Source organism: Canis lupus, chromosome 6, assembly GCF_048164855.1.
Source record: "Canis lupus baileyi chromosome 6, mCanLup2.hap1, whole genome shotgun sequence".
NCBI lineage: Eukaryota > Metazoa > Chordata > Mammalia > Carnivora > Canidae > Canis > Canis lupus.
In genome coordinates, this window is record NC_132843.1 from 61,942,207 (window position 1) to 61,957,741 (window position 15,535).

Sequence of the window (15,535 nt, forward strand, 5' to 3'; positions counted from 1 at the left end):
TCCGGGTCCGCAAGGAGCCTGCTTCTTCCTCTGCCTATGTCTCTGCCTCTCTCTCTCTGTATCTCATGAATAAATAAATAAAATCTTTAAAAAAAATTTTTTTAAAAAGATATTGATCTTAAAGATTTCTAATGCCATATAATTCTTGCTTAAATTACATTTAAAAATTCAAATATGATTCTTTGAAGTATATAATTTTTAAGTGGTTGATATGTTCATGAGTGAAATAGCTTACTTTGTTGCACAAATCTCCATACAAACCGAAGTAAAATGTTTCCATAATTTTGCATTTTCTAGTTTCAGTTTGATACATAATTAACACATTATTGTATATCACATTTGCTTTTATAAATGATGCAGAGACATAAGACTGATGATAAATTCTCAATCCACATGTATGACTGTCAAGAACTAACAGTAGACAAAGCCATTTTGTCTTTCGTATTAACTTTCCAGAGTAAATATGAGTCATTTAGAATCTATTCAGATAACTGGAAATAAACAGACTTTTGTTATATGCAGTATAAACAATGAGCTTTAATCCCAAACTGAGAAATTTATCATTCAATTACTATCTCAAGGACTTTGAGGACATGGTGCTTATGATATGTTATTTTTCATATTCTCATCTTGGCTTTAATGCTTATATAAAAAATTAGATTGGTTTATTTGGTTAATTTATGTATTCATTAAGCATTTTATTGAGGTGATAACAGAGTAGAAAAAATAAGGATTTTTGAGATTTGAGAGTCAGAGAAATCTAGATTTGAACCTGGCTCTATCTACTCCATAGAGTAGCTACTCTGTGAGCTTTGGCAAGTCACTGAATCTCCTGAAGCATGAGAATCCACGTCTGAAAAATGAAGATAATAATTTGGGAGAATTAAAAATAATATGTATAAAGTACCTAACACTCAGTAGTTTCTTTAAAAATGGCTGCTGTCATTTATGGAGTATCTACAACATGTGAAATAAATATAAGAAGACAATAACAAATAAAAGCTTGTTTCTGTCCTTAAAAAAACTTACAGTAATGGAGAAAAAGGAATGTAAAAATAAGTCCTATAAAATTGTGTGGGTGCTAGAAGAGAAGTCAGTCTAGGGCACAGTGATGAGATGACCTCAGTCTTTCCAAATCTACCAGTAAATCTACAACAGTAAGTATTGCAGTAAGGCTCTTTTTCAGAACACAGAATGTACAAGTCAGTTTTAAACGAGATATTCTAATTAGATCAGATCGACATATTTAAGATGATTAACAGATGTTATCATCACAGTATCATGTGAACAAGGATAATAATGATAATGAAATATTTTAGGGGTGGATTTGGGGTTTTAAAAGAGAATTTTAAAACTAAGAATTTTACTCTCTTTCTATTCTAGATCATCCCTATTATGTGTGAAATTGAAACTACAAGCTGAATCATTTCAAATTGTCTCATTTTATTTCTTAGTAATTAAATACCATGGTTGGGAGGTGTTAAGGTTTTAAGGGCAAAGTTTGAGAAATGTTATTTTATATCAGCCATTATTTTAAAATACTATTAGAACCCTAACCTGATAGAATTATATTTTAAACTATATATCTCATCAACATGAACTTTTTAAAGATTTTTTTGGTAACCTTTTAAATGAATGATATCCTGTCCAAAATCATCTAAATAGAATTTTTACTTAACACAGATCTTATTAACTGAAACAGCATTATAACTGTCTGAAGTCAAGAAGGAACAACATTACAGATTTTCATAATTTTATGAGATGGAAAATACAGTAACTGCTGAACCACAGTAAATCTTGGTGAAGGGAGTTTTCTGTCCTCTTGCTCCACTCTATCACCAATTTCCAATCACACCAGATGTGTTTACTATCACCCAAAGTCTTGTAATAATTCTATTGCTATTTAAAACCCTTTAGCCTAAAGCAGACATGGAATTTTTAAACTACTAATAATACCATTGCAAACCAAATGTTGATCCTATTTTTTAAGTGACTCTTTTTTTTTTTTAAGTGACTCTTAACACTATATGTACAACTACAAAAAATATTTTTTATTTTATTTTACAGACTCATACAGTAGTTACTATGTGTCTGAATCTAAGCACCTTCCAAATACTAATTCAATTAATTTTAGGATATTAATGCTAATTTTTTAAAAGATAAATTATTTAAGAAAACCAGAAAACCCCAGAGTAAGGTGATGACAGGGGATTAACAGATCAAAACAACAAATAGCTAATTATACTCAACTTGTGTGTTCCTCTATGAAATCTTCAAGCAGTGCCAGCAAATATGCCTTATGTTTCAGTATGTATCTTCCAATTTGTACCTCTGTTAACTGGTTCCCCTAGTAATTAACAGTAGTAAATTTTACCAGTCTTTGTCCTCTAATTCAAATGATGACATTGGATAAAGATGGACTCTGCTTTTTACTAAATAGACAACCCAGTTGACTTAAGTCTTAATATTTGTGAGTGTCATACTGAAAGAGTTTGTTCCTCATGTAATTCAAAGCCCAGGGAAATGCCTGCTATATAGTCTATTCTTAAGATATATTAATTGAATCAATGAGTCAGGTTTTTCCCAAGTAATGGGATTGTCTTTTTGGTAAAGGGATACTTTGAAATTGGCAAAAGTCTTTCCAAAAAAATGGAATATTTTTTTCTACTAGATTGCTAACTAGGTTGGCAAGTGGCAAGCCAAGCAAGCTATGCCTCTTTTTCTTCAACGTTTGAAATAAAATTATTTTTAGATATTCTTAATGTACTTATTGTATATTTATTATATTTATTGTGAATAATAGCTACTCCAAATTAATGCTCTACACTTGTAAAAAAAAAAAAAAAAAAAAAGGCTGGCTTGCGTCTCTACTTTTCTGGGGACTAAACAGCTACCGAAGTTATCAAAAAGTTTCCATTACTTTGTTCTATAGTATTCTTTTGAAGCAATCTATTAACATTCATTTTTACCAGATGCAAAAACTATTTTTAAGTAATTGCAATAATTAAGGAGCTTGGTTTTGTTGTTTTCTTTGTTTGTTTTAGTGTTTATTTATTTATTTTAAAGTAAGCTCTACACCCAATGTGGGTATTGAATTTATGGCCCTGAGATCAAGAGTCCCTTGCTTGGGGCCACTGGGCGGCAGAGTTGGTTAAGTGTCCCACTCTTGGTTTAGGCTCAGGTCATGATCTAGGGTGGTGATCTCAGAGTCATGAGATCAAGCTTTATGTTGGGCTTCATGCTCAGCGCAGAGTCTGCTTAAGACTCTCTCCCTCTCCCTTTTGCCCTCCTCCCCCCCAAAAAAGAGAGAATTGCTTGTTTTACTTACTGAGCCAGCCAAGCACCTTTTACGTAGATTTTTTTTTTTTTTTTAGATTTAATTTATATATTTGAGAGAGTGTGTGTGAGAGAGAGAAAGCATGAGCAGGGAGAAGGACAGAGAGAGAAGGAGAAGCAGACTCCCCACTAAGCAGGGAGCCCAATGCCAGATGCAATCCTGGGACTTGATCCCAGTAGTTGGGGATCATGACTTGAGCCAATGGGAGACATTTAACTGACTGAACCACCGAAGTGCCCCTTAAGTAGCTTGTTTTAGCCAACATTTACTTATTTCCATTTCCCTTATCTTCATTATCCTTTATTCTTTTTCATTAACATTAATCCATTCAACCTTAATATTCAACTTTAATATTTTTTTAATGACTCAAACCATTTATCTTGTTTATACTCCCTCTTTTACATGAACATGAGAAATATACATGATTTGAAATCATTCCTACAGTCCCCAAGAGTGCTTGACAGCCTTTCCTTAAAAGCCTTTTTTTGTTCAAGTGGGTAAAATCAGATTGGTAAAGACCTTTGACAACCAGTGATTCTGAGTAGGGACTATAGATGGAAACAATAAAATTATGAGATCATAAAATTATGTTGGGAACAGATGTCAAAGCAAAAAAGGGATCAAGACAAAGAATTCTGTTTTACCATTCCATGCCTTAGGAAGGCACCAAGGAACCAAGTTCAAGCATAAATCAATAAAAAACTAAGATGAGAATAAAAGCATAAGTTGGATTATATCACTGGCTAAAACTGACTTTGAAAGAAAGAAGGAGAGAAGGTAGAGGAAGGAAGAGTAAAAAGATGGTATATCCACTGTTAGCATATCCTCCTTGACTTGGAAATTTCGAGAAAATCACAATTATGGACCCCTTAGGGAATGTGTTAGTATATATAGTTAATAGAGTTTTCCAGATGATGGGAAGGATAACTAAGTAAACAAGTTGGGTTTGAAGTGAACCAAGAGATAAATAGGTTCCATATCATGGCATCAAGGAACCTCTTATGAATAAAATTCCATGTACTTTTCATAGATATTGTGACATATTTTAGTCAAAATTCTATAGGCACGATTACTAATTGTTATCATTTGCTTGGTGGTTAACATCACCAAAACTTGCTTTATTGTATAGACAGATGTTCTGGTGTTGGTTTTTGAATAACACTGTTCCTTAGATCATTTTTCTTTAATGCCAGTTCAGAAGTAGGATTTGCCAAACTATACTGATGAAAACAACTCTGTTACATTATGTTAACTTCTATAAGAGTGTAATGACTCACGATTTAGCTCTAAAATTAAATCTAGATTCAAATCCTTGCTCTACCACTATGTGACCACGGGCAGGTAATTTAAACTCTGTCCTTCAGCTTCATCAGTTGTAAAATGGTATTAATAATATGACTATATTAAATGATTTTTTGGACACATAAAATAATTAAATAATTGTAACAGTGTTTAGCACATAGTAAGTATATAATTATTAATTTTAAAAATTGTGTTATATAAAGTACTATGATATAATTATATGATATTTGGCAACTAAATAATAATGTTCACTAAGTACATAGACAAACTGAAGAAGGCTTTTTAAGTAAAAACAAATTATGAATTATGTAAAATCTTCAGGTCAAAATACCTTTAAAAACACAAACATTAAATTAATGTCCTTTTATAAGGCAGGCAGAAATATGCTAAACATTTTATCCCTTAGTGATAACTCCTACCCTAGCATGCAATTTGGCAGCAAGAAAATGATAGGATATAATGCGTGTGTATCTCCTAGCATTCATGTCATCATTACTTCTTTGTTCATACTATAGATTATATAAAATCAAATCCCTAAAATGGAAGAAGCCAAAAACCAAAGTTTGGAGGAAGACTTTGAAGGACAGGCCACACATACAGGTAAGAAAATCTAGAAGAAGAAAAATATTATTAACATAAATGTGGAGATCTCTAATGTTCTTACTGCCATTGTTCAGCATAAAATTTAAATAATACTTTTGAATGGTTTGATGGAATCATCTAAAAAATATTTGGGAAAATTAATGTGAAATCAAACACACTTAAAGTAGTTTTATTTAGATGTCAAAGAATGAGAAAAACACTAATTATTGAGAATCTCTTCCTGCACAACTATCATAAGACCTATCTACACTATAATTAAGCTCTTTCTTCTCTTATGTTCCCCACTATGAACTTTTCCTTGCAATCGTAAACAACAGCAGACCAAAAGGTAAATAGTTTTTCATTTTTTGAATCTGAAAAAAATAAATGATAAAACATTCTTAAATCAAATGGATTTCAATATTCCTCTAGAAATCCTACCATTTCAATACATTTCCTTTTTTTAAAAATTTTATTTATTTATTCATGAGAGATGAGAGAGAGAGAGAGAGAGAGAGGCAGAGACACAGGCAAAGGGAAAAACTGGCTCCATGCAGGGAGCCTGACATGGGACTCAATCCCAGGTCTCCAGGATCATGCCCTGGGGTGAAGGCGGTGTTAAACTGCTGAGCCACTGGGGCTGCCCTCAATACATTTCATCCAAAGCCTGTTTTCCTAATCTGTTAAATTGTAAGGACAATATATATGCCACTACTAAGAGTTTGAAAGTCAAATAGCATGTCAGTTTAAAAGTTCAGTTAGTACCTCTTAGGCCTCTTCACTTATTTTGTATACCTGCAACTAGTATAATATTGTGTGTTAACTATACTACAATTAAAAAAATAAATAACATTTAAAAAAATAAAAGTAACAGTTTAGGTTTTTTTTTTTTTAAACTCTTTGGAATCTTATTAAACTAATGTTTTCCTCTCTCTCTTAATAATATGAAATGGAGCCTTTAAATTTAGTCAGAAGGTGGATGAATTCACATGCGTACTTGACAAAATGCATAGGAATTCATTTTATAATTCTTTCGTTTGTTTGAGAGAATGAGTAAGCACAAGCAGGGGTAGGAGTAGAGGTAGAGAGACAAGCAGGGAGTAGGGAGCCCCATGGGGGTGGTGTGGAGGCTTGATCACAGACCTAAAGATCATGACCTGAACAGAAGGCAGGGCAGCCAGAAATTTGTAGCTCAAACAAAGATGTTTGTTTCCTTGGGACGCCTGGGTGGCTCAGCAGTTGATTGGCTGCCTTGGGGCACAGGGTATGATCCTGGAGTTCCAGGATTGAGTCCCACAAGAGGCTTGCTGCAGGGAGCCTGCTTCTCCTTCTGCTACATCCTGCCTCTCTCTCTCTCTGTCTCTTTCATGAATAAATAAATAAAATCTTTTTTAAAAAACCAACAAAAACCCCTCAAAGATGTTTGTTTCTGATGCAGAAGTTGATATCTATTCCCACAGTGATACTTACACAAATTTCAACTGTATAAATAGTCATTTTGAAAATAAAAAGGAAAAAATTTTGTTTTTTCTTTTATTCAGGACCCAAAGGAGTAATAAATGATTGGAGAAAGTTTAAATTAGAGAGTGAAGACAGTGATTCAGTTCCACCTAGTAAGAAGGAGATTCTCAGACAAATGTCTTCTCCTCAGAATAGAGATGACAAAGACTCAAAAGAAAGATTCAGCAGAAAGGTAAGGAAAAATCAATAATAAATAAATTACAATGTATTTTTAGTCTAAATGACTCTAAAGAATCACTTTAGAAATATAAAATTGATATATTTCAAAAATATTTATTATAGTATTGTTTACATTGGCAAAAAAAAAACCATTAAATGAAGTAAATGTCTGTGAAGGTATTCCATATTAAAAAATGTATAGCAGCTATTAAAAGAATGAGTTACAATATATAAGCTGACTTACAGGCAGTTCTGTAATATAAGGAAGCAAGATACAGAGTATTTTAAGTTATATGATCCCATCCTTTAGAGCAATGGGGAAAAAAACCACATGACTGTATATGTTTTTACCCTTCTATAATTATATGACCATGTATGCAGAGAAGTATGGAAAGACACTTGATAGTATCGGTTATTTCGAAGGGTAGGATTGGTTGAGAGATCTCAACTTCCTTTTCCAAATAGGAGAAAGCTGGTAAGCAGAATAAGCCACATTTTTTTTTATGATATCATGATTTTTTTAAAGCAAAATTTTTAAAAAGTCTTACTTATTTACTCGGTATATAATATGTATGTCCATGTGATATGTCAAGCGATGTTAATGGAGATTATCTCAGAGTATTAGATTGGTGAAATTTCACTATTTATTACTTCCTTCCTTTAGCTTTTGGGCTATTTTTGAATCCTTATAATTATCATGCATTATTTATATAACAATAATTACAACAACAATCATATTAATTTAAATATCCATAAAGTGACTTCCATTGTGGAATAACTCACTTTGTGAGTTATTTATCTCCAAACCATTGTATAAGTTGCATATTGATTCTCCATAGACAGACTGCATCTTGGTTCTAGGCTTTTGGCCATTGTAAAAATCTTCAAGTCTAAGATCTTGTTTCCAGATTTCTAGATTTCCTTTACTGAGGCACTATGTGATATGGATGAGACAATTAAATTTCCCATCTGAAGAATTGCAACACCTCATCCCTTTTTAAAAAGAGATATGAAGAAAAAATAAATGTAAAAGTATGCCTGTGGGATCAAATTCCTGCCCCCATGGGACATAACAGTTACAAAAACTTTATGAAATAAAAAAATATATGACACAATGTCAGGTAGTACTTATTGCTGTGAAGAAAAATAAACCCATATAAGGAAACCCATATCATCAAAGAAGGTATCATTTGAATAAAGGTTTGAAAGTGGTGAAAGAGAAGGACTTCGTCACCTCAGGAGTGAGATAGAAGTTGAAATGAGAATGGGTTTGGTGTGTCTAAAGAATATAAATTTCTGGGGGTGTCTATGTGGCTCAGTTGGTTAAGCATCTGCCTTTGGCTCAGGTCATGATCCTGGGGTCCTGGGATTGAGTCCTGAGCCAGGTTCTCTGCAGAGGAAAGCCTGTTTCTCTATCTCCCCTTCCTCCCTGCTTTTGCTTTCCTTCAAATAAATAAATACTCTTTAAAAAATTTTTTTAAGATAATATAAATTTCTGACCAAATTTTCTCTATCATTTCTTTTGTCTATTCCCAGATGAGCATTCAAGAATATGAACTAATTCACCGAGACAAAGAAGATGAAAATTGCCTTCGTAAATATCGTAGACAATGTATGCAGGATATGCACCAGAAGCTGAGTTTTGGGCCTAGATATGGGTTTGTGTATGAGCTTGAGACTGGGGAGCAATTCTTGGAAACCATTGAAAAGGAACAGAAAATCACCACAATTGTTGTTCACATTTATGAAGATGGCGTTAAGGGCTGTGATGCTCTAAATAGTAGCTTTACATGTCTTGCAGCTGAATACCCTATGGTCAAGTTCTGTAAAATAAAAGCTTCTAATACAGGTGCTGGGGACCGCTTTTCCTCAGATGTGCTCCCCACACTGCTCATCTACAAAGGTGGGGAACTCATAAGCAATTTTATTAGTGTTACTGAACAGTTTGCAGAAGAATTTTTTGCTGGGGATGTGGAGTCTTTCCTAAATGAATATGGGTTACTACCTGAAAGGGAGATACATGCCCTAGATCAGACCAACATGGAAGAAGATACTGAATAAAGAGTCACTATGTCAAATCTTGTATTTCTCCTTTACAAATTGTACATTGATTTTGGTAGTATCCATATTCCTTTAGTGAACACCAAGTATGGCCATGGCTATTTTAATTTGCAGGGGATAAAAAGATTGATACTAAAATTATTTGATTCAGCATTTTTTAGTTACTTAAGTGCATAGAGGCTTTACTACAAAATATTGTAGTCTTTAGCAACATGTTAGTAAGTAAAGAGGATATAAATAATATTGTGGCAGTTTTCAAAAATTCCTTTCAAGTTATATGTTGACTTTTTTACTCCTTGTTTTTGTTTTTGTTTTTTTTTCCCCCTCAGTGGTGTTATTTGGGCTTTCCAAATTACATTATCAATCATAATTTTGCTTGTATGATAAAAATAAAGTCTTAAGAGGATATACATTTTCTGTTTGAAGTCTATTTTTTTTTCAAGTACTACATTATCAAGGCCCTAAAAACATTACATAACCCAAAATACAAAAAAAAATCATTCAGTAAGCTATCTTACATTATACGTATATATATTATATATATAATATATATAATTATTATTATTATATATATTATATTCTTTTTTTAAAAAGATTTTATTTATTTATTTATGAGAGACACAGAGAGAGAGAGAGGTAGAGACACAGGCAGAGGGAGAAGCAGGCTTCATGCAGGGAGCCTGATGTGGGACTCGATCTGGGGACTCTAGGATCATGCCTTGGGCCGAAGGCAGGCACTAAACTGCTGAGCCACCCAGGGGTCCCTATATATTATATTCTTATAAGAAACTTAGAAACATTGCACCACATTGAAGTTCTAAACAAAGTAGTATTTTTTAAAAAATACAATGTCAGAAGCTAAACTTATTTGGAAAAAGGCAGAGTAGAAGCAAGGTCTCTTTATTCTATGGACAAAAGAATATTTAGTAGTGATATTACAACTATCATTTTTAATTGCCTATTATGGGCCAGCATTTTATACATATAATGTCTAATTTTTAACCACAATTCTGCAAATAGGTAGCATTATTGCACTTTAAAATGATGAAAATGAAATTTAGAGAAGTTCTACTTTTTCCCTTGAAACACTTGGAAACTTTCCTCCTACACAAACAAATAGAAATACAAAATAAAATATAATTTGAAAAATGTGCCATGAGTGAGCTGAAGAGCAAGGTAAAAAAACTTCTAGGAGTCTGAATCAGAGAAGGAATTAATGGTGCATGAGAGCTGAAGCACTATATCTCATATTTGAAGACACAGTGCTTGATAAATCATCCAAAATTGGCTCCCAGTGGGAAGTGTGTTTAAACAGATTTGCTTATTTTCCCTTTGTGGACCAATGTTCAAATCAGACAGTTGTCACAAATTCTAGTCTCCACTATCCTAATTGAAGATTTTGTATTTTCTCTTTCCTTAAATCTTTCATACTCTTTTCCCCCAGTGCAAGCACTTCACCTTCGTCATATTTCATTGAGCAAATAGAAGTTATCAGATGGGCCCCACTTCACCTTTCCATTTCCAATCTAAAATGTGCACCTGCACCTAAACACTGTTTCCATTGATACTGAGATGAAAGAAGCATCCATGCAACTAAGACCCATGACCAAGCTGTGTGGTAAAGCCAATCCTCTCACCCAGTCCTTTTTCTACTGCAATTATTTTCCCTCTTGCTGCATCATGTTTCTCCCTTCCTCTATGTCATACTATTCATATTGGCTTGTTAAATGAGTTTTAAAATTGCCCACTTTTAAAATATGCCCAAGTAAGGCACCTAGGTGTCTTAGTCAAGTGTCTGCCTTTGGTCATGATCTTGGAGTCCTGGGATCGAGTGCCACACTGCAGCATTGGGCTCCTTGCTCAGCAAGGATTCTGCTTCTCCCTCTCCTTCTGCTCCTCCTCCTATTCTCTTTCACTCTTTCTCTCTCAAGTAAATCAATAAAATCTTTGGAAAAAACCTCCCAAAAGAATTTTTAAAAAATAAAATAAAATAAAATAAAATAAAATAAAATAAAATATGCCTAACTATAATTTAAAATTTCCAGCTATCCCTCAATCTCTGCTTTCCTATACAAACACGTCTCTCCAAAGAACTATCTAAAGTCACAGTCTTTATTCTTCACTTCCATTTTTTTTTTCCAGCTGACTCCACTCAGGTTTTTTATCTCAAGCACTCTAATTATAGTTGCATCAAACTTAGTGACCAATTCTAATTCCTTATTTTATGCTATCTCCTATAAGCATATGTCAGAGCTGACCACCTCCCCTCTTTTTGAGTCACTTCTTTGAAAATACATTCTGCTTTGTTTACTATTGTATCAGCTATTTCTTCAAAGCAGAAATAGTCTTCTTCTCTAAACACTTATTTAGGTAACTCCCTTCTGTCCATAGTCTTAAATAACACTAAGATTCAGATTGCTTTCAAATTTCACATTTCTATTTTCACCTCTCTAGTGTCCAAAATCCTGTGTCTCAAGTGGAGAAAGGGAATGAAGAAGGAAAACAATGGGAAAGAAAAATAATTTTCTATAATTGTAATAGATATTGGTGATACAAATATGGGTAATACAGGATTCTAACTATGGCCAGTCCCTAACATATAGTCATTGCAATAGGTATTGTTTCTTTTAATGAACCCAAAATTCCACCTTCCATTCTTTTTATATTGGGAAAGGCATTTTAAATACCTTATGGCCTATTTCTAAGTTGATAAATTCTAGACATAAAACAAGGAGGAAAAGTGCTAGGAGAGAGACACGCAGGGTAATTACATATAAAATAAGAAACTTTAAAAGATAGTTCGACATGTTTTCTCCCATCAAACAATTGCTAACAAACTTATTAATCCTTTATAGAGTTCTCTGTTAGGGAATTATTGGACTCAAAAAGCTTTAGCAAAAAAACAGGATCCTTATATGAGATATTTATAATGAAAACACTCCTTAGAGAAATGACTTTTAGATTGACATTAATTCCATGAGTTGGAAGTAAATACTTAAAAAAATAAATTGGTAGCAAGGCAGTGAGGAATGACAGTGAAATGGGTATCTCTAAAGAGAACAATATTTTAAGAATAAAATATAAGTTCTTAATTACTAATCATTAACTACAATATAGCACAGTGTTTAGGGCAGGGGTAGAAAAGCATAGCTAAGCAGTAAAAGAAGATTCATCTATGGAAAAGAAGAATAAAAATGAATGCTTTGAAAGATTCCTTCAATGAAAGCTTTACTCTTCTATTAACCATGCATTAATTTAAAGTAGAGGGCTAGCAAGCTTAAGCAGGACTAAACTCAGGAATGTATTTAACCCATAATTGCCAAAACAAAAGTAACTAGGTGGTACCTGTGTAGGGAGTAAGTGATGATAGCAACCATTCTCAAAATAAGCATTTGGTGACTAATGAATGCCAGAATGGAGCTTTGATGGTAACACTCATCAGGAAGAGTTGGACAAAAGGCAGGATTTGACTAGAATTTGAAGCCTGCTGCTGTAGAAATCCTGGATTACAAACTCCTCTCATGTAAACACTCATTCTGCTATTATATTTGGCAGGAAGAGAGGAAGAGATCATTTCTGTCTTAGCAAAAGAATGAAGTTTTAAATGTAAAGGTCTAAAATGTCATAACATGTCTCATAACAAACCACCCAAATAATAACTGGAATAGGTTTGAAAGAAGCCAACAGTGTCCACTGTAAAGTAATATTAAAATAATAGGAAAATTTCAGGGAATGGCAAAATTATCTTGCTAAGTGAGAAGCTCGTTCATTCATTTGATGATAAATATTTATGGATAAGCTGCAATATGCTATGTAGTGTTCTTGACCTTAAGGGGCTTAAGGTAAAGAAAACATACACTTAAACCAACAATAGATAATACCTGCGTCTATGTTTATATCTGTATCCCTGTCTGTATTAGTAGTGGTGATTATCCTGAGCAGTGCTCAGTATCCTGAGCACTGGTACCAGACTCTCAGGGCTAATTTTGTGATCTTGGGTAAGTTAGTCCATGTCCATATGTCAATTCTTGAGGGGAAAAAAAAAGTTACTTGGCATCCAAATAAAGCTTCGTAAGTCTCACAACTCCAAATTTAATATGATGGCCATGACTATGGTAGGGAGAACAGGTCTAAGTATATAGTACATAAACTCAGTTTTCAATTATGGATTTTCCTTATTTGGGCAATAGTATTTAAAGAAAATATTAAATTAAAATTTATTTTTAATTGAGTTTCTCATCTGTAACAAGTATCAAAGTCTTTTTTATCTTTCAGGGCTTTTTTCCCCCATAGTATACAAGACAATGCTTCTAAAAAATCATTTTCATAAAACTAGGTGTTTTACCCTTGGCTATTTTATTTCTCAGAATGCCCACTCCCCACTCCAATCCCTGAGTACATACTAGTTTGATTTAATCATGTTACCCCAAAAATAATGCTTCATTTTTAAGGCTGACATTTATTCATCACTGACAAGACATAATTATGTCCTCTACAGGATTCCTGTTCTAACAAATTAATGCACTCTCAACAAGCAATGATAATAACACATGAAATTGAACTTGCTAGGTAACTTGAATTACAGAGACTTAATACTAATAAACTGTGTAAGACCCACAGAAGTTTAGAAGCAGATAAACATGGCTGTACATTATATTTACATTTATTAAAAATAAATACAGGGGCACCTAGGTGGCTCAATGGTTGAGCATCTGCCTTCGGCTCAGGTGGTAATCCTGGGGTCCTGGAATTGAGTTTCACATCAGGCTCCTTCTGGGGAGCCTGCTTCTCCCTCTGCCTATATCTCTGCTTCTCTCCCTGTGTCTCTCATGGATACATAAATAAAATCTTTTTAAAAATAGAAAGAAAAAGAAAGAAAGAAAGAAGAAAGAAAGAAAGAAAGAAAGAAAGAAAGAAAGAAAGAAAGAAAGAAAGAAAGAAGCCATTTTTCCCATTATTTTTCCTACGTTGAGCACTTAAAAAGAAAAGGGATTTTAAATTTTTATTTTGTTGTTTTCATCTTGGTGGAATGGAGAAAACTTTTAAATCACCATTTAACTTTTCTGAAGGAGAAATGGCAGTGAATTGCTATCCATTTGAAAGTAGAGTTATTTTACTACTCTTCTCAGTTTCACAGTAAAAATTTAAAAATTTAAAGTAGAAATAGTTCCAAACATAACAATAGTAACAAGAAACATAATGAGGAGCACCTGGGTGGCTCCGTGGTTGAGCGTCTACCTTCGGCTCAGGGTGTGATCCCCGAGTTCTGGGATCGAGTCCCACATCAAGCTACCTGTGGGGAGCCTGATTTTCCCTCTGCCTATGTCTCTGCCTCTCTCTGTGTGTCTCTCATTAATAAATAAATAAAAACTTACAAAAATATGTAAATGATTTAAACTCACTAATTAAAAAGCACATATTGTTAATTAAGACTTTTAAAAAGCCCAGGTACTTGCTATTCAGAACAGATACAGTTAAAGTGTAAGGACAACAGAAAAGTTGGAAATAAAATGATGGAAAAGTCATAACAAGCAAATAATTTTTTTAAAATATCACTAAATTAATATCAAGCAAATACATTTAAAGAGAAAAAGCATTATTAGATATAGAAATGGCCATTCTATAATGATAAAATGGGATCCTTTTACCAGGAAGATCTATCAACTTTAAATTTATATATAATCAATAAAATGTTATAAAATAAACACAGCACAAATTGATAGAACACAGGAGGAAAGCAACTAATCCACCATCAGAGATTTCACTACAATTCTTTCAATCCTTAACAGATCAAGAGATGCACAAAAAATTCGTATCAAAGTAGATATTACCCACGTGATTAATGAGCCTGATCTAAGGGAAATATATATAATGCCCAAACCAATAATTAATGAACTAACCATTCTTCTCCCTCTGGCATACAAAGATGTTCAAAAGTTAATAAATTAGGACATTATAAGGCAGATGACATTTTAGGATCACAATGGTATTAAGTAGAAGTTAATAACAAACATATATATTTGTAACCAATGACATACACTACTAAATAATTCCTGTGTCAAGAAGTAAAATTACACTATAAATTTGAAATTATTAAAATGGAAAAATGATAAAAATACTTCACATCAAAATTTCTGGGATAGAACAAAAATACTATATCCAGAAAAATTTTATTCTTAAAAATATGAACTACAAAAGAAGAAAAAAAGTGACCCAAGTGTTCAACTTAATAAGTTAAAAAGTTAAAAAAAACTAAGGTAAACCAACAAAGTAGAAAATTGAGGAAATAAATGTGAGCAGAAATCAATGAAATATAAATTCTATCTATAGATAGAATCCACAAAGGCAAAAGTTGGTTCTTTTAAAAAAATAAGAGAATAGAGAAGTATCTGCCAAATTGATAGCAAGGGAGGAGCATAAATAATAAAAAACATTAGAAATTTTTTCAAAAAACATTCACAGATAGCTGAGGTTTAAAAGATATGAAACATTATGAACAACTTAATGTCAACCAATTTGAAAATATACAAATTGGTAAATTGTATAATTTGACTTAAGAAAAACAAAGTCTGA

The 15,535-nt window shown here is 32.9% G+C and overlaps 1 protein-coding gene across 2 annotated transcripts; it reads left to right on the forward strand.

Moving 5' to 3' along the window:
* The first annotated feature begins 4,406 nt into the window (after positions 1 to 4,406).
* On the forward strand, positions 4,407 to 9,372 carry PDC (phosducin). 2 transcript variants are annotated; one of them, XM_072828487.1, is made up of 4 exons: positions 4,407 to 4,799; positions 5,155 to 5,239; positions 6,763 to 6,914; positions 8,438 to 9,372. In XM_072828487.1, exons 2-4 carry the CDS (start codon positions 5,179 to 5,181, stop codon positions 8,960 to 8,962), a joined length of 738 nt encoding a protein of 245 aa, XP_072684588.1. In that variant the 5' UTR covers positions 4,407 to 4,799; positions 5,155 to 5,178; the 3' UTR covers positions 8,963 to 9,372. The 2 variants fall into 2 exon arrangements, with proteins under 2 accessions (XP_072684588.1, XP_072684589.1); XM_072828488.1 differs by having other exon boundaries at positions 4,407 to 4,678.
* The last annotated feature ends 6,163 nt before the right edge of the window (positions 9,373 to 15,535 follow it).

Coding starts and splice junctions, on each gene's coding strand:
- PDC (XM_072828487.1), top strand. CDS start 5,179: ATGGAAGAAGCCAAAAACCAAAGTTTGGAGGAAGACTTTGAAGGACAG. Junction 5,240..6,762: donor AGGACAGGCCACACATACAG/GTAAGAAAATCT, acceptor TCTTTTATTCAG/GACCCAAAGGAGTAATAAAT. Junction 6,915..8,437: donor AAGAAAGATTCAGCAGAAAG/GTAAGGAAAAAT, acceptor GTCTATTCCCAG/ATGAGCATTCAAGAATATGA.